Source organism: Salvelinus fontinalis, chromosome 3, assembly GCF_029448725.1.
Source record: "Salvelinus fontinalis isolate EN_2023a chromosome 3, ASM2944872v1, whole genome shotgun sequence".
Taxonomy (NCBI): domain Eukaryota; kingdom Metazoa; phylum Chordata; class Actinopteri; order Salmoniformes; family Salmonidae; genus Salvelinus; species Salvelinus fontinalis.
The window spans coordinates 39490348-39510313 of NC_074667.1; the positions used below are offsets into that span (position 1 = coordinate 39490348).

Consider the following 19966-nt stretch of genomic DNA (forward strand, 5'->3'; position numbering starts at 1 on the left):
TCTCAGCATGCATTGCACCCAGCCCGCCACAGGAGGCGCTAGAGCACAATGGGACAAGAACATTCCTGCCGGCCAAACCTGGGCCAATTGTGCACCGCCCCATGGGTCTCCCAGTCGCAGCCGGCTGCAACAGAGCCTGGACCCAAACCAGGCTCTCTAGTGGCACAGCTAGCACGGCGATGTAGTGCCTTAGACCACTGCGCCACTCGGGAGGCAACAATGCTATTTATATTTGAGTAGTGTAAGATTAATTAATCAAAGTACATGGAAAAACAGATTTTAACAAACAATTAAAAAAATCTACCTGCAATATAGTATGCTGGGGCGTGGTTTATGTTCAACTCTGGTTACTAACACTAACACTGGGTCTATTTTACACCCCTTAGTGTTAATTTAACTCTTTACCGTGTTAATGTAACTCTTGAATCAACACTAGAAATGTTACACTGAAAAACTATGGCCACTTTGCTGTGTTTTATGAAAGGGACACATCTGCAGGCTCTCATACATTTCAAGAACCTTTTAGAATTCTGAAGAACTGTAGATGCCACGTCAAGAACCTTACACTTAACTCCAAGTTTATTTATCGGGCAAGAATTCTCCAAGGAACCTTTATTTTTTTCAGTGTAGGTGATAGGTCAAGTCAAAACAATGTGTGTGGGTGATGACCTATGGAGGGGTCAGCCTGGCAGTAGCCAAAGCTCCCGGAAGTCCCAGTACTTCCAGAGGATAAACAGAAAAATGGCCAGCAAGACAGTGGCAGCCACGCGTGCTCTGGTCTTTATGAGCGGGGTGATAAAGTTAGCAGGGGTGGAGACGAACACTAGCACTACAGCCATGACAGCCAGGATGATGTTGATGAGTTTTCCCAGCAGGGCGTGGGCATTGGCGTTCTCCACACCCTCCCATTGCAGCATCTGCTGCTGCTGCTGTTGCAGCTCTAACCTAGTGATGCGGTTCATGCATGACTCCACCGCCTCCTGTACAAACACACACATTAAATAATATGTATATACAAATACAAACACAGGCAAACATAAAGTTACAACAGCTTTACGTGTACTATAGGCTCCTTTCTGCACTCATACTTGTGTGTTTCAGTACATCTTATACATCCAGGTTTTTGCCTCTTTACCTGAGAGTCTCTGGTTCTCTCATAGGACTGGTAGGTCACTTTCTCTTCCATGCTGGCCAGCTCCTGTATCAGGTTGGACATCTGGTTCTGGTGCAGCTCTGTCAGGTCATTCAGCTGCTCCTCCAGTAGCTCATACCTGTATTTTTCTTCCTGTAGGCACTGGGTCATGTAGGAGTAGTCGCTCTGCAGCTGACTCTTCATGTCCTCGATGGCGTCCTCCATGTGAGCCTGGCTGGCTTTGATCTCCTGCAGGCCTTCCAGCCGAGTGTCCCAGGACCTGTGGTGGTGGTTCCTGGACGGCTCCAACCCCAACACCCCCCCTCCTCCCCCAGCCCCGAAATAATTACTGCTTGTCACAGAGTCACTGGAGCACTCGTCGTCACTACTGTACTTTGAGCTGGAGGCCAAGGTGACGCTGCTACTCAGGGGTACATCATCTAAATGCTCCTCCACACCATCCTCCAGCGAGTGTGTGCTGCCGAATTTGTTGCGGATCAAGCTGACAAACTCCAGGGGCTTAGACACCACAGCTGTATGAGTGAGTTCTGACACGCCCCCTTTGACACCCTCCACCACACCTCCACCAAAGCTACTGATCCCTGCTCGTACGTTAGCCCCTACATCCTTCAGCCCCTGCTGCATATCCCCCAGCACATCCTTAGGCTGCCGGCCCAGACCTTGCTATAAGGAGAGGGAGGTTATGTGGATGGGGGAAAAGGTGTCAACGCAAAAGTAGACCAATTAGACATGGAGGACTCATTTCATTTTCTTTCTCTCTCTCTTTACTCTCACACACACACACACACACACACACACACACACACACACACACACACACACACACACACACACACACACACACACACACACACACACACACACACCTGCTGTATCTCCTTAAACTTCTTGTGGTAGTGATCTAGCTTCTTGTGCAGGTGGGCGATGGTCTGAGCAGACTTCTGGTTCTTCTTCTCAAACACCTGTTTGATACGAAAAGCCTGATGGCTGTTGGCATTGTGGGCCAGCTTCAAGTACTCTGCCACGTTGTCGTTTCGTGCCTCCTGTTCTATCCGAATCTGCTCAATGCTCTTCAGGATCTTCTGCTGTAGCTGCTCCAGAACAGCCCGTGTCCGCTGGGCCTCAGCGCCCACTGACACTTCAGCCCCCCTAGCCAGAGCTTCCACCCCGGCCACAGCCCCTGCTCCATCCACGCTGATGTTAGAGGCAGAAGCTTCAGTGGCGCCATGGCTGGCTGAGAGGGGCAGGTCAAACGTTGTCACCTCACTCTTATCCAGCTAAGGGGGGCGGGGGTGACAAAGTACAGGCAAAGAGACAGAGTGGAGTGAGCATGATTGATTACATTGCAGCATTATATGGTAAAATGTCCCTTTTAAAGCAGAAAACGCATCACAATGTCAGATCTGGTGATTTTTTATATATTTTTTCCCAACCCCAGCCTCATATGCAGTCATTTCCTGACAGAGCTGCCTTCAAACAGGACTAGGTGCTCAATACATTAAATGTTCACATAAATACAATTTTCACATAGGCTGCTAAACTAGGAAATCATGATTTACAGTGCCTTGATTCTAATCAGAATTCTGTTTTTCATTGTGAAGAAACAACAGTTACATGATATGGACAAACATCTGTATTATCAATTGATAATTATATATTCTTTGAACCACAATCTAAGATTTCAAACCGTTCATTGGTCAATTCAATTAATGTAGCATCCCGTTGATTTTGGGAGAATATGAGCACAGCTGTCATACCTTTTAAACAAAAAAAATAAAGAACAATAACTGCATAGCTGAAATAGTTTTGTAGACCACTTATGACATCACCAGGTTACAGGCTGTTCCTTTAATGGAAAAGGAATGCAATAGAATGTATATTTATGGTAATTACATTGATTATGACACAGGAAGCAAGAAGATGAGATGGGCCTGCTCTTCATCTTGACTGTTGTCACACTCAAACATGGATGTGCTGAGCATCAGCAGATGATTTATTCCATTTAACTATAGAAGAGGTACCACCATGCTGGCATAGCCGCAGGAAGTAGGGGTGCTGGAGGTGCTGCAGCACCCTCTGATAAATTGAAATCATTTTGCCAAAATTATATACAGTGCATTTGGAAAGTATTCAGACCCATTGTCTATTTCTACATTTTGTTACATTACAGCCTTATTCTAAAATGTAGAATACATAATTTTTCTCATCAATCTACACACAATACCCCATAATGACAAAGCGAAAACAGGTTTTTAAAAAGACCTTATTTACATAAGTATTCAGATCCTTTGCTATGAGACTTGAAATTGAGCTCAGGTGCATCCTGTATCCATTAATCATCCTTGAGATGTTTCTACAACTTGATTGGAGTCCACCTGTTATATAGATATATAGACAGGTGTGTGCCTAAGGTCCTACAGTTGATAATGCATGTCAGAGCAAAAACCAAGCCATGAGGTCGAAGGAATTGTCCGTAGAGTTCTGAAACAGGATTTTGTCGAGGCACAGATCTGGGGAAGGGCACCAAAACATTTCTGCAGGATTGACGGTCACCAACAACACAGTGGCCTCCATCATTCTTAAATGGAAGATGTTTGGAACCACCAAGGCTCTTCCTAGAGCTGGCCTCCCGGCTAAACTGAGCAATCGGGGGAGAAGGGCCTTGGTCAGGGAGGTGTCCAAGAACCCGATGATCACTCTGACAGCATACTGAAGTTCCTCTGTGGAGATGGTAGAACCTTCCAGAAGGACAACCATCTCTGCAGCACTCCACCAATCAGGCCTTTATGGTAGAGTGGCCAGACGGAAGCCACTCCTCAGTAAAAGGCACATGACAGCTCCCTTGGAGTTTGCCAAAAGGCAACTAAAGGACTATTAGACCATGAGAAACAAGATTCTCTGGTCTGATAAAACCAAGATTGAACTATTTGGCCTGAATGCCAAGCGTCACGTCTGGAAGAAACCTGGCACTATCCCTACGGTGAAGCATGGTGGTGGACACATCATACTGTGGGGATGTTTTTCAGCGGCAGGGACTGGGAGACTAGTCAGGATCGAGGGAAAGATGAACAGAGCAAAGTACTGAGAGATCCTTGATGAAAACCTGCTCCAGAGCGTTCAGGACATCACACTGGGACGAAGGTTCCCCTTCCGACAGGACAACGACCCAAAGCACACAGCCAAGACAACGCAGGAGTGGCTTCGGGACAAGTCTCTGAATGTCCTTGAGTGACCCAGCCAGAGGCCGGACTTGAACCCGATCGAACATCTCTGGAGAGACCTGATTATAGCTGTGCAGCGACGCTCCCCATCCAACCTGACAGCGCTTGAGAGGATCTGCAGAGAACAATGGGAGAAACTCCCCAAATACAGGTGTGCCAAGCTTGTAGCGACATACCCAAGAAGACTCAAGGCTGTAATCCCTGGCATAGGTGCTTCAACAAAGTACTGAGTTAATGGTCTGAATACTTATGTAAAAGCAATTTCAGTTTTATTTTATTTTATGCATTTGTAAAAATGACAATCTGTTTTAGTTGTCATTATGGGGTATTGTGTGTAGATTGATGAGGGGGAAAAACTATTTAATTAATTAATTTAGAATAAATGTAACGAGCGTGCTGAGAGTCGGGAAGCAATTTCAGGGAGTGAGTGTTTTAATAAATAAACGTAACATAATACAAAACAAGAAAACACAAACAACGCACAGACATGACAGAGGAACAGAGACAATAACGCCTGGAGAAGGAACCAAAGGAAGTGACATATATAGGGAAGGTAATCAGAGAAGTGATGGAGTCCAGGTGAGTCTGATGACAGGTGTGCGCCATAACAAGCAGCCTGGTGACCTAGAGGCCAGAGAGGGAGCACATGTGACAATAAGGCTGTAATGTAACAAAATGTGGAAAAAGTCAAGGGGTCTGAATACTTTACAAATGCTTGTGTAACAAAATGCCATGTATAAGGACTACCATCTATGGATTATACTTTTATGTTTTGTTGCGGATGTCAGTCAACAACCTCAATTTGACCGAACAGCACTGTTTTTCAAAGTAGCTTATGTTGTGATAGGCTATTGGCACAAGCGCATTGGCCATCACCGGTGAGTAGCTTAGGCTTCGTGTTCATCATTAGGTAAGTCAGTGCATAGTTTACCTAGTAGCCGACTGTAGCCTATAATTGTATAATATTAGGAGGAAATATATAAATCTGTGTCTCTCTTCATTGGCCTGGGCCCGGTTTCTCAAAATCATCTTAAGGCTAAGTTCGTCATAAGAACCTTTGTAGGAGCATTGTTAACCCCCTAAAGTCCATGTCGGAGCCCCTGCGGAAATCTAACTAGCGTCATTAAAAATCCCCATCAAAGTCTTGTCAGTTTAAACTAGCGATACCTGTTTTCTTTTACATTGGATGCTTCTCAATCCACCGCATCTGCCTATGTAACACTTCTGCATCTGTGGTAAATGGTGACAGAGCTAGAGCCCTGTTTGTCAGACCATGAGACATCCCGAAAATCGGTCTTCTCACAAAATCATCTGTAGCGTCCAAACGGTTTGGCCTACAAACTCTGTCCTCTGTGGAAAGATGAGACTCTCACGATGGTGTTCTCCATTTTGCTCTACGGCGCCCACAAGCGTCTTGGGATTCGTCTGATGTTGGTACAGCCGATCTGGCAACTTCTGTCTGTAGCATCTGAACAGTTTGGCCTACACACTAACAAGACCCCTCTGTGTATAGGTGAGAGTCACAAACACATACATGTTTTTCTCTAGGATGCCCACAGGCCTCACAAGACTCGTCTGACTGTCCCCCGGTACCAGTTGAAGAAAAAAATCTATGGAGTATACATGGAGACTATTTAGTGCAAAAAATAATGGGTTAAATACATGTTTTTTTTTATTTTAATCAATTTTAGATTAAGGCTGTAACGTAACAAAATGTGGAAAAAGTCAAGGGGTCTGAATAATTTCCGAAGGCAATATAAAACAAACTTCCTTTCGATTTTTTGGAGGGGACTATCTGTTGTTTCATGTAGTGAACACACAAGATCTCCACTAGACATAGAATCAAGATGTTTATCTGTCTCTCTGACAGCAGATAACTTCAGAACAAAGTTGACTACAAATAAATACAAAGTTTCCAATGTCTTTGCAATTCTTACAAACCAGTTAAGAATAAAGTTAGGCTTGAAATGAAACCTGAGATGACTGCATTAAAAGATAAATACAATAGGTTAGATAGGCCTATATCAATCATATTGAAATCAATTTCAAGTTCATTCAACTGAGTTTGATTTAGCTAATTGTAGGCTCCTATCTGCAATTTTTGCCTCAATATATTTAATGATGTTGTGTAACAACATGTGTGCAATGATGTCAAATCTACGATTTAGTGCATTATTATAGGGTAGGCTAACATTCGAATTAGCCACCTCAATATTTGTAGCCATATAGGCAATAATATATCTGTGAGCTGAAATAAAAAACTCCTGAAATGTTCCATATGCACAAAAAGCTTATTTCTCTCAAATGTATTTATATCCGTTAGTGAGCCTTTCACCTTTTCCAAGATAATCCATCCACCAGACATGTGTGGCATATCAAGAAGCTGATTAAACAGCATGATCACAGATGCACCAAGTTTTGAGGGCAGGTGCAATTGGCATGCTGAGTACAGGAATCTCCATCAGTGTCACACATTGATTTGTTTCACCTGTCTTTGTGCTTGTCTACACCCCCCTCCAGGTGTCACCCATCTTCCGCATTATCCCCAGTGTATTTATACCTGTGTTCTCTGTTGACTATTCGTTGTGTCTTGTCAAGCAGACCGGCGTTTTTTCCCGTGCGCCTTTCTTTGTCTTGTTCCTGTTTTCGACCATTGCCTGCCCTAAACCTGACTTCCGTTTTATACCTTGTCACATCACCCTGGATTACGGATCTCTGCCTGCCCTGACCCTGCCTGCCGTTCTGTACCTTTCGGACTCTGCTATGGATTACCGACTTCTGCCTGCCCTTGACCTGTCGTTTGCCTGCCCCCGTTTTTGTAATAAACTTTTGTTACTTCGAAACTGTCTGCATATGGGTCTTCTCCTGAGCCTTGACAATCAGAGCTGTTGCCAGATAATTAAATGTTCATTTCTCTACCATAAACTGCCTCCAACGTTGTTTTAGAGAATTTGGTAGTACGTCCAATGGGCCTCACAACCACAGACCACATGTAACCACGCCAGCCCAGGTCCTCCACATCTGGGCAGACAGGCCCACCCACTGGGGAGCCAGGCCCAGGCAATCGGAAATATGTTTTTCACCACAAAAGTGCTTTATTACAGACAGAAAAAATATTCCTCAGCACCCTCTCCCCCTCTCAGACAATCCCACAGGTGAAGCTCACACATGGCTTGGCTGCACCCCAGTCATGTAAAATCCATAGAATAGGGCCTAATGAATTTATTTCAATTGACTGATTTCCATATATAAACTGTAACTCAGTAAAATCTTTGAAATTGTTGCATGTTGCGTTTATATTTTTGTTCAGTATAGTAGCTGATCTGTCATCAGTATTGTGGAATAATTATGTTTCGGTAAGATGTGAATGGAGAAAGCTGATCCGAGAGCATCGCTGCCTTTCTTTCAATCCTATCACTATCGATACATGCTCCAACAATGCACTTAGCAAACGTTCTTTCTGTTACCGATCTTTCTGCTTGGTGTTTTGGGAAATGCATGTTACATCTTCAGCCGTTGAAAGAATGATGCATTGCTAAAACACTCGTAAGCCTATAAGTTCCCTCACTATCGGGATATTGTTTGCATTCAAGACCAGGTCGTTTCTGTTGATCTCAGCTTGTCAGTGTCAGAGTAGCCACTCATTTCTGTAATTTAAAAAAATATTATGCTAATGTATTCTGTTATGTAAATTATGTGCATGAAATGTGTTAATAAAAAATATACTTTTTTGGGGGGAACCCTGCGACAAAAAAAAAAAAATCCCCATGTGTTGAAATCCTAAAAACACCTGTGCTCAACTGTATGTCACTCACCCCTGCAACCCCAACTCAAAACATCTTCCCAGGGCTATGTGTATTGGCTTATTCTGTAGGATTGTACCCTGTTTATTTGTTTCTCTCTTTACACTACAAACATAAGTGTAAACACCTGCAAGACACCTACAACATTGTGCTAAAAAAAAATAATAGCATAAGCTGCTAAAGTTTTAAACTTTCAAGATTAACTGTATCATGAAAGAGGGAGGCCACGTTCCTATGCTTAGATGTTTCTGACGCGTGAAAGATCTTACAACGCCTGGATAGGTATTTTAAGTATCAGCTAACCACATATATATTTTTTTATTTTACCCCATTTTTCTCCCCAATTTCGTGGTATCCAATTGGTAGTAGTTGCAGTCTTGTCTCATCGCTGCAACTCCCGTACGGGATAGGCGAAGGTCGAGAGCCATGCGTCCTCCAAAACAGAACCCAACCAAGCCGCACTGCTTCTTCACACAATACACATCCAACCCAGAAGCCAGCCGCACCAATGTGTCGGAGGAAACACCGTACACCTGGCGACCTGGTCAGCGTGCACATCATATGTTATAGCATTTTATCAGTCAATGACACAGTCAACGACGTGGTACGCAACCATTGGTTGATGCGTTATCTGGTCTTAGCCAAAGACGTTTATAACTAACCTAAGATAGATCACAGCCTGTCGTTTCCAATGGGAACAAATGAGTCATAGTGGGCAGACAAGCAAGGAGGGGGACAGAGCCAAGAACGATCTAGCCTGCTAGCGAGATCTTATTTGCTCATTCTAGCATGTATTTGCATATTTCCGTTAGGGAACGCCTACTCGAAGTACGCGTGTGCAAAAACTCAATTCGCCCTTGCACTCCTTCTAAACAACGGAATTTTTGGGAACTTTGGCAAAGGGTAAAGTTTACAAAACGTAGTCCAATCTTTTCGTAACATATTCTAGTATACTGTATTGAGATCAAATGTTGCATCGATGAGATCTTGTTCCATCCAGTTCCATCTCCCATCTTCCACTGCCGGCCACCGGGCTTCCTCTCACCAACATATTTGGTAGTCAGTGGAAACGCCAAGTGAATGCTTCACATTTATACATCCGCTGAAATATCTGTCCCATTGTACTACTTGTGCCTTACCTGTGGAACACTACGAAAGAGAGGAGTAACGCCCCCCTTCTAGGTCCCGCTCTAGCTCTAACTCAATTGGCCAATTGCACAGCTCTGGTCTGATTAGGCAATTGTTGGTAGCTTCTTGATTGGTTGGCGAGTGCAATTCTTGGAAGCGAACGAAATTGATTGTCGCTACCAGACATTTCCTAGCCTAGACTCACCGTTGTCAGGGTGCGTAAATAAAATACACTAGACCCCTTTCCTGTACACGAAACACTGACAGATGCGCGCGACTCTTGGCTACATTAAGAAACCCACCGCCATGTGCACCCGTTCAACGTTGCCTATATTTTTGTTTTTATTACTTATAAGCAAAATACATTTTTGGGATTCTCATATCCTTATAATGATGTTTTTAATATTGCTTGAACAGTCGATAATATTATATTTGGTTGAGATCTTTGCAAAATAAGTATTTTGGATGCGTCAGTTGTTAGCTAGAATGTTAACGCTCATTGACATAGGCTGTGTAAAAGCTAGCCAAAGATACATTTTACAAGTTGGAAGTGCTTTTTAAGTATAATGCAGTTGATTTGCGATGATGACACAAAAATGATATTAAGCAGAATTTTCATATGAGCTTGAAAATCCAAATAGAATCCAAAAGTAGTGTGAAATGCACTCATAAGCGACATGTAAATAGAGGATTTTTTGTTTGTTGCTGGCGTTATATAAGAGCTCCTTCGTATTCTGCCACCAATTTGCGCGCATCGCCCTCGTGCGGCAATCTTTGCAAACACAGAAAGGTGTCTGCTCAAGCGTTTAGCACAGGAGTGGGCAATCAGTTCTCTAGGGCCTGATTGGTGTCACACTTTTTCTTCACCTCTAGCAAACAGTTGATTAATTAAATTGCATTCTGAGTTACAGTTCCTATAAGGAAATCAGTCAATTAAATAAATGAATTAGACCCGAATCTATGGATTTCACATGACTTGGCAGGGGGTGCAGCCATGGGTGGACCTTGGAGGGCACCCACTGGGGAGTTAGGCTCAGCCAATAGGAATTAGTTATTCCACACAAAAGGGATTTATTACAGACAGAAATACTCCTCAGCTCATCCTGCAGGTGAAGAAGCTGGATGTGGAGGCGCTGGGCTTGCGTGGTTACATATGGTCTGCGGTTGTGAGGCCGGGTTGGAGGTACTGCCAAATTCTCAAAAATTATGTTGGAGGCAGCTTATGATAAAGAAATTAACATTACATATCTGGCAACAGCTCTGGTGGACATTCCTGTAGTCAGCATGCCAATTGCACACTCCCTCAAAACTTCAGACATGTGTGGCATTTTGTTGTGTGACACATTTTAAAGTGGCCTTTTATTGAACCCAGCACTATGTCATGACCATCCTCTTTAATCGGCTTCTTGGTATGCCACACCTGTCAGCTGGATGGATTATCTTGGCAAAGGAGAAATGCTCACTAACAGGGATGTAAACATATTTGTGCACAAAATTCGAGAGAAATATGCTTTTTGAGCCTATGGAAATGTTGTATTTATTTTTTATTTCAGCTCGTGAAATATGAGCCCAACACTTTACATGTTGCGGTTTATTTTTGTTTAGTGTATATTACGAAGTGTCTTCCTTGCTCTGAAGTTGACGACCAAGTTATTGTTGGAGTTTGAGCAGCACCATGCGACCACTCCCAGTATTGTACATTTGACCGTTTAATATACTTACTGATGGCTTGTTATTTAGAGCGCCGAAATAGCTCAGTTGGGAGAGCGTTAGACTGAAGATCTAAATGTCCCTGGTTCGATCCCGGGTTTCGGCAGCAGATCGGTGTCAAACATTTTCCACAACCATTTTCCACCCTGTTTCTCTGAAACGTCGTGTGTATCTCAGCTCATATGTTTTTGAGCACAGGTTTTTAATTTAGACCTACTTCAAGAATTTACCCTATTATCAGCTAATGGTGCAAATGTTGCTAGGAATTTTGAATAATCCTATTAAATTGCAAGTAATTAATCAAGTAGTAATTCCATTGTAAATTCTGTAGTCAATAAAGCATCCTCAAAATATGTTACACAATTTCACCAGGGTTGACCTATTAATTTACTGTTGCACATTATATTTACAGACCCCTTGACAATTTTCCACATTTTGATACATTTTTGTAAAATGGATTAAATAAATAATAATCCTCATTAATCTACACACACTATCCCATAATGACAAAGTGAAAACTGCTTTTTAGAATTTAGCAATTGTATTAAAAATAAAAAACAGGAAAACCTTATTTACATAAGTACATTTGCTATGAGTCTCGCTATTGAGCTCAGGGGAATCATGTTTCCATTGATCATCCTTGAGTGGTTTCTATAAGTTGATTGGAGTCCACCTGTGGTAAATTCAATTGATTGGACATGATATGAAAAGGCACACACCTGTCTATATATTAGGTCCCACAGTTTACAGTGCATGTCAGAGCAAAAACCAAGCCATGAGGTCAAAGGAATTGAACGCAGAGCTCCAAGACAGGCTGTTGTAGAGGCACAGATCTGGTGATGGGTATCAAAAAATGTCTGCAGCATTGAAGGTCCACAAAAACACAATAGCCAAATTCCCTTGCCCCTAAAACCACGAAATTCCAGGCCTGGTCTTAGCTCAACCCAGTTGATGACAGTTTGAATAAAGGTTTTATTTACATGGCCATAGAGTACCACACAGTATGAGTCATAATACCCATAAAACCTAGTGGTCAAACAGGGAAATGGTTCCTATCATTCTTCCACCATTACAACAACAACAAAAAATCGAAAAGGGGATTTAAGAAACACTTTAAAAAAAGGGCTGTGTTTTGAGTAGGCTTAACCTGATATGGTTAGCTGATTTTCGATCAGGTTCAAGTCCGGCCTCTGGCTGGGCCACTTCAGAGACCTGATCCGAAGCCACTCCTGCTTTGTCTTGGCTGTGTGCTTAGGGTTGTTGTCTTGTTGGAAGGTTGAACCTTCACCCCAGTGTGATGTCCTGAGCGCTCTGGAGCAGGTTTTCATCAAGGATCTCTCTGTACTTTGCTCCGTTCATCTTTTCCTCGATCCTGACTAGTCTTCCAGTCTCTGCCACTGAAAAAAATCCCCACAGCATGATTCTGCCATCACCAAGCTTCACCGTAGGGATTATGCCACGGTTTCCTCCAGAAGTGACGCTTGGCATTCAGGCTAAAGAGTTCAATCTTGGTTTCATCAGACCAGAGAATCTTGTTTCTCATGGTCTGAGAGTCCTTTAGGTGCCTTTTGGAAAACTCCAAGCAGGCTGTCTTGTGCCTTTTACTGAGGAGAGGCTTCCATCTGGCCACTCTACCATAAAGGCCTGAATGGTAGAGTGCTGCAGACATGGTGGTCCTTCTGAAAGGTTCTCCCATCTCCAGAGGAACTCTGGAGCTCTGTCAGAGTGACCATCGGGTTCTTGGTCACCTCCCTGACCAAGGCCCTTCTCCCCCGATTGTTCAGTTTGGCTGGATGGCCAGCTCTAGGACGAGTCTTGGTGGTTCTAAACGTTTTCCATTTAAGAATGATTGAGACCACTGTGTTCTTGGGGACCTTTAATGCTAAATGCATTTAATGCATAAATGTTTTGATACCCTTCTCCAGATCTGCCTCGACACAATCCTGTCTCGGAGCTCTACGGACAATTCCTTCCACCTCACTACTTGGTTTTTGCTCTGACATGAACTGTCAGCTGTGGGACCGTATATACTGTAGACAGGTGTATGTGCCTTTCCAAATCACGTACAATCAAGTTGTAGAAACGTCTCAAGGATGATCAATGGAAAAAGGATGCACCTGAGCTCAATTTCGAGACACAAAGCAAAGGTTCTGAATACTTATGTAAATAAGTTATCTGTTTTTGAATTTTAATAAATTTGCAAACATTTATAAACAACTGTTTTCGCTTTGGGATTATGGGGTATTGTGTGTAGATTGATTACGAAAACATTTACTTTAATCCATTTTAGAATAAGGCTGTAATGTAACAAAATGTGGAAAAAAGGAAGGAGTCTGAATACTTTCCGAATGCACTGTATGGACGCGACCCAGTCGTTCGTTCTAAACGTTCAATTGCCAAACTTCTTATCCCTTACTTGCTAGCTAGCCAACTACGGCTAACTTACCTTCACGTCAAAAAGTGCAGCCAGAATAACAGCAAAGTAGCTGCATTTGCATTTGTTTAAGCTGTTTTCTAGTGACATTTCTTTGGGTACATCCATAACAATGAGCTAAAGAGGTGTGATTTCACCTGGCATAGAAAATGTGCTCACTCATCAGGACACTGTTGTTCAGAGGAGGTAGCCAACAACACCACTAACACAATCACTTCAAACTGAAGCTGGAAAAACTTCAAACTGCATTTGGTTTCGTTTGACCTTTTCTTACTTAACATTTTTGTAGATATATCCATAAAAATGATACCAGCTGATTCACGATTTCCACTTGCTGAGAAACACTGCCTGCTTTTCTGTCTCATCCTGACACGTTCATTACTATGGGACGGCTGGAGATCGAATTTGAATATTGAAATAATGTTGCAAATGTCAGAGAGACAGACATCAAGATTTATACAAATCTCCACTGTTGAAAACTAAATGTTAGTCTAAAAGAAATGTGAGATTATGTCTACATGCATTTTATAGTGGAGATCAAGTTTATAAATTGCTTGGCTGGGCTGATGATATAGTGAATTAAATAGTCATTTTAACGTCATAGATTTAGCCAGTGGTAAGTTGAATAGATTTCGACTGGAATGCGGTTTTAACCAATCAGCATTCAGAATTAGTCCCACCCGTTGTATAATTTCCCATAATGGATAATGCAATGTTTGGTGGGTTGCTCTACTTTAAAATCACCCTGACTGGCTCATGTGTAAAATTCCAATCTTGGTCACAATCCAAGCAAAGCCTGACTCCATATCTGTCTCCTCTAATAACTGGGGTCTTATAATGTAATAGTCTCAACCCCTGTCCAAAGCCACGGTTGTGAAAGTATTAAGTTGGCATCTTTCCCCAACCCGTAACACACATCATTTTGCATTCCGAATTTCAAACCGCCTTCTGCTATTCTTCTCATTATGTGTACAGTACATGCGGTTCTAGGCAACTGCATGGCCAAGTTTTACCCTAACACATTGGTGTTAGCAACCTCCTGGTTTACAAGCGACATATCGGCCTGCAAGTCACATTATGCTGAGAGTTAAGATATCCACCAGCTGGAATTCTTATTCCTTCACAACCTGTATTCAGAATGCCTGTCAGGGTTAGGAACATTGATAAGGGACATGACCTAAACCCCTCAAACTCAAATCTGGGCCTCAAAGCCAGTTCCACTGTGTTTTTTCATTGTTCCCCTCTAATCAGGGATTGATTTTAGACCTCGGACACCAAGTGGGTGCAATTAATGATCAGGTAGAAAAGAAACCCAGCAGGCTCCGGACTAGTAGGGTAGGAGTCGAAACCCCCTTACCTAAACCATTTAAACTGGAACAACCCTTTGTAACTAACTGATTGGATATGTTTAGAAATATGTATATTATTTATCTTTGTGTCGCATAATATTAATCAATAAATGTAAATGCAAAAACACAGATATTAAAAACAATCCCCCAAAATCTAGCTGCAATAGAGCATGCTGGGAAATATGATAATGAGTAGAGTAAAACTGAAACCATCACAACCTGACACTCAACACTGGTTAACATCAACACTGGGGTTCCTGATTCAGAGGGGTTGGGTTAAATACGGAAGACACATTTCAGTTGAAAACATTCAGTTGTACTACTGAATAGATATCCCCCTTCCCTTTTATACCACTGGGTGTTAATTTCACTCCTAGAGAGTTAACACTAGACATGTTACATTCAAAAATCAACTCTAGGTAACACTGGTCAATTTGCTGTGTGGACACCCTGCTCCTTACCATCTTACTTTTGACCTCTGACCTGAGAGCACCTGTTGGCAGTGGCAGTGTTGATCTCCACGGTCATGGTCAGTGTGTGTTTAAACTGTCACTACTCTGTTAGCTGCCGCTGTTCCTGTTTCTTAAGACCAGATACTGTATCACTCCTGGTTATTGAGTGAGTTCCCATCAGAATCAACCTCCTAGATGGTGTAACACAAATATTGACCAGTGCCATATTTGTCAGGGAATGAGGCAGTCTGTGGCAAGCAATGTCGGGAGAAGAGGAATATTGAGACAGGGACACAGAAAGGTGGATTTCTGAGGAGGAATGGAGGGAAAAAAGAGGAAGAAGAGGTTGAAGAGGAAAGCAGAGGTTGGATTTGAATTTGAGGAAGATGACGATAAAAATGGAGGCAGGGTGTCGAAGAAGATTGGTGTCAAGTGCAAACAGAGCGAGCCGTGCGCCAGAGTTCGGGAGTTAAAATGGAAGTGAATGAGGGCGAGTTAAGTGAGGTGGAAGGTGTGGTGTAAAGCTCGGCTATTGGCATCGATGGACATGATAAAGAAGAATCTGGTCCAGTAGGAGTGACATTTTTGGAGAAAGTATATCCTTGCCTTTTGGCAGATCCATTTATAGTTTCAGGGTGGGTAGGAAAGGAGTTGGGTGCAGTTGAATCAGTGAAGGTAACCTGTAGTGGATTTATGATATTTGTTTGTGTTTCTTCGGACCAGAGGGAGTGGGCGCTCCGTGTCACGCAACTTGAGTCAATATCTGTTTCTTGCTTTGCGCTTAGGAGTAGGGTACCATTGATGAAAGGAGTGATTTCTGGGGTAGTGTACAGATGAAGCAATTGAGCTTGAGGATTCCTGGTGTTTGTGGTGCCCGCCGTTTCGTGCGACGCAGACCTGGTGGTGAGAGTGGGGAGTTGTCAGTTGTTTTGAGTTCTTGAGTCTGAGTTTTTAACTGACAAAATTGTGTTAGGATATATCAGTTATCCTGTTATAGCTTTTGTGCCGAATCCACGGCATTGTTTCAGGTGCAATGTTTATGGTCATGTCGCAACCGTGTGTAGGAAGGGAGATTCCAAGATGTGGGAAGTGTGCAAGAGGGTATGGGACCAAGGATTGTGAGTTGTCTGTGTCAACTGTAGGGGTGCCTATGTTGCTATGGATCGGAAGTCCGGTGCAAGAGAGGCAGATGGAGGTGGCCAGAGTCAGAGTAGTGCAGAACGGTCGTATGCTGAGGCAGTGAAGAAAGTAGAAGAGGATGGGTCAAGGTTGAAGGATCCTGAGAGGATCCCTGTGAGTATTTGATGACTATGTCAGCACAGAGGGATAGGCCAACGAGTGATACATGCAATGGGTTGGCTTCTTAGCATTCATAGCAATGGTTATCAACTATACCGCAGAAATGGAACGTAAATCACAGAAAATAGATGTTGTGGTGGCAGCTACAGAGAAGAGTTACAAGGTGTGTTGAGTGGTGGTGTCCCGTCCTCCCAGGGCCGGTGGCATGGTGCAGGAGCAGATAGTGTCAAAGTAGTCGAATAGGGTGGTGTTTTTTGTTTATTTTAATGTTTATATGTGTAGGGTTAGTTAGTGGTGAATTTGTTTTATTTTTTATTTTCCCCTTTCCTTTTTTTGGTTTTGTATCACAAAATGTAATGTGATTGAACACATACTGCCGCACAGTAGGTGGCGGTATGCACAAACAAAATGTGTAATCGCCATGATACCAATGAAGAAGAAGTTGATGAAGAAGCCATATCTGTCCATTCTCTTGAGCTGGCAGTCTTGTAGCGTTTTTTTGACTATATTAGCTATGCCCGAATAAAAGACAGTATAGAGGGGGCCATGAAGAATAGACTGATTAACACTTATATCCACAGAAAGCTATAGAGATGTAGAATACAGTGGACTGGTTCATATTTGTGTGTGTGAGACGTACTGAATTGGCATTGCAAAGGCTCATCATACATTCAAATAAAAAATTCTATAAATTATTAATGTGAATGAATAAGGCTTTTCACCTTTTGAATCCTTTACAAATATTGTTTCTAACACAGGGTTCATCACATGACATCAAGGATTATGTGTCTTATACTGTTTAAATGTATCATGAAATTATGAGTAATAATAAAAAAGGGGAAAAAACATATTGAGGTACTAGTTCCATGAATTTGACTGTAGCATTGGCCCCTCTGTCGGACAAACAATACAACATACAACTTGGGAGGCCCAGCTGCTTCTTTTTGTTGTGTTTTTGCTGTTGTTGTGTCCATATCATATTTTACATTTTAAGAGGTTTGGGGGGCTGATGTCTAGTCCTACAGAGACTAAATGGGTCTTTGGGTTGCCCCGAGCGAGACACGTTTAATGGTATGGTACCCCGCAGTTCACTCTACCTCACACGGAAGTCTGTCTATAGCTGTTGAAATCACATGAGCCTCCCTGAGCCAATGAACATTTTGCAGGCACGCTTATGGAACTAGGTGGTTTAGTACGGCACATAATATACACGCTTATGGAACTAGGTGGTTTAGTACGGCACATAATATACACGCTTATGGAACTAGGTGGTTTGGTACGGCACATAATATACACGCTTATGGAACTAGGTGGTTTGGTACGGCACATAATATACACGCTTATGGAACTAGGTGGTTTGGTACGGCACATAATATACACGCTTATGGAACTAGGTGGTTTGGTACGGCACATAATATACACGCTTATGGAACTAGGTGGTTTGGTACGGCACATAATATACACGCTTATGGAACTAGGTGGTTTGGTACGGCACATAATATACACGCTTATGGAACTAGGTGGTTTGGTACGGCACATAATATACACGCTTAGGGAACTAGGTGGTTTGGTACGGCACATAATATAGACGCTTATGGAACTAGGTGGTTTGGTACGGCACATAATATACACGCTTATGGAACTAGGTGGTTTAGTACGGCACATAATATACACGCTTATGGAACTAGGTGGTTTAGTACGGCACATAATATACACGCTTATGGAACTAGGTGGTTTAGTACGGCACATAATATACACGCTTATGGAACTAGGTGGTTTAGTACGGCACATAATATACACGCTTATGGAACTAGGTGGTTTGGTACGGCACATAATATACACGCTTATGGAACTAGGTGGTTTATTACGGCACATAATAAACACGCTTATGGAACTAGGTGGTTTAGTACGGCACATAATATACACGCTTATGGAACTAGGTGGTTTGGTACGGCACATAATATACACGCTTATGGAACTAGGTGGTTTAGTACGGCACATAATATACACGCTTATGGAACTAGGTGGTTTAGTACGGCACATAATATACACGCTTATGGAACTAGGTGGTTTAGTACGGCACATAATATACACGCTTATGGAACTAGGTGGTTTAGTACGGCACATAATATACACGCTTATGGAACTAGGTGGTTTAGTACGGCACATAATATACACGCTTATGGAACTAGGTGGTTTAGTACGGCACATAATATACACGCTTATGGAACTAGGTGGTTTAGTACGGCACATAATATACACGCTTATGGAACTAGGTGGTTTAGTACGGCACATAATATACACGCTTATGGAACTAGGTGGTTTAGTACGGCACATAATATACACGCTTATGGAACTAGGTGGTTTAGTACGGCACATAATATACACGCTTATGGAACTAGGTGGTTTAGTACGGCACATAATATACACGCTTATGGAACTAGGTGGTTTAGTACGGCACATAATATAGACGCTTATGGAACTAGGTGGTTTGGTACGGCACATAATATACACGCTTATGGAACTAGGTGGTTTAGTACGGCACATAATATACACGCTTTTGGAACTAGGTGGTTTAGTACGGCACATAATATACACGCTTATGGAACTAGGTGGTTTAGTATAATACACACCATTCGAAGGACATCAGCGAGCTGAATTCAGCCATATGTCAGACTTATAGTTTTTGCTTTTGTTTAAATGTTTTTTTTTTTTTAAACAGCCTAGTGCACTATGTAACATTTGTTTGGCCAATAACACATCCTATTGAAATGGTGTTTACAGTAGCTAGACTGTACTGTACAATCCCAGTATTCAACTCCTACCACCATCATCAGAAACATTAGCAATGCCGCCGGCCTGCTGACTCAGTGCAGACTCAGCTCCTGACCTGCAACTGTGGTGGAGCTACTGTACGCATCATGCTGTGGGCAGGGAGAGGGGCTTAGAGAGATAAGAGGGGATACACTAATGCTATGACAGTTTGAGTGTGAAAGCCCTGAGACAGCAGGGATAGATAAGGCCTTATCAGCACAGCTGTAAATTCAGTGTCACTTGCTTCAACTTTGAACCAGTGCTTACGTATTCTGTTGAATTATGTAAGCACTCTTGGAACCTCCCTGTATTTGCATTCCTACAGAGCCATTTGTTAAATGTCAAGTAGTGTAGAGATGTTCCGAGTGGATTTAAATGTCACACAATGGTCTGAGTGGCTAAATCAGCGAAGCGGGTGGCGAGGACAGGATGAACCATTCGTTTCCTTCAGCAGACGCCCTTAATAGGCCCACCTCTTCATAAACCCTATATCTGAATACACTTCCTTTCATGCATCTGGTATGATGAACTCGTGTTGACCCGATTGTACTAACAAGGCTAAACAAATCACGTACTGTAAAGTCACCCTTGTACTTGAGCAGG

The 19966-nt window shown here is 42.6% G+C and overlaps 1 protein-coding gene and 1 non-coding gene across 2 annotated transcripts; one reads left to right on the forward strand and one right to left on the reverse strand.

The window, feature by feature from the left end:
- Positions 1 to 218: 218 nt before the first annotated feature.
- On the reverse strand, positions 219 to 15326 carry LOC129851541 (transmembrane and coiled-coil domains protein 2-like). Its single transcript, XM_055918162.1, has 4 exons — positions 15282 to 15326; positions 2020 to 2430; positions 1136 to 1816; positions 219 to 980 (listed from the first exon to the last, which is right to left on the reverse strand). The coding sequence occupies exons 1-4, from the start codon at positions 15324 to 15326 to the stop codon at positions 681 to 683; spliced, it is 1437 nt and encodes a 478-aa protein (XP_055774137.1). The 3' UTR covers positions 219 to 680.
- trnaf-gaa (transfer RNA phenylalanine (anticodon GAA)) lies at positions 11049 to 11121 on the forward strand. The gene has a single exon. It is a non-coding gene; the product is annotated as a tRNA-Phe (tRNA).
- Positions 15327 to 19966: the final 4640 nt, after the last annotated feature.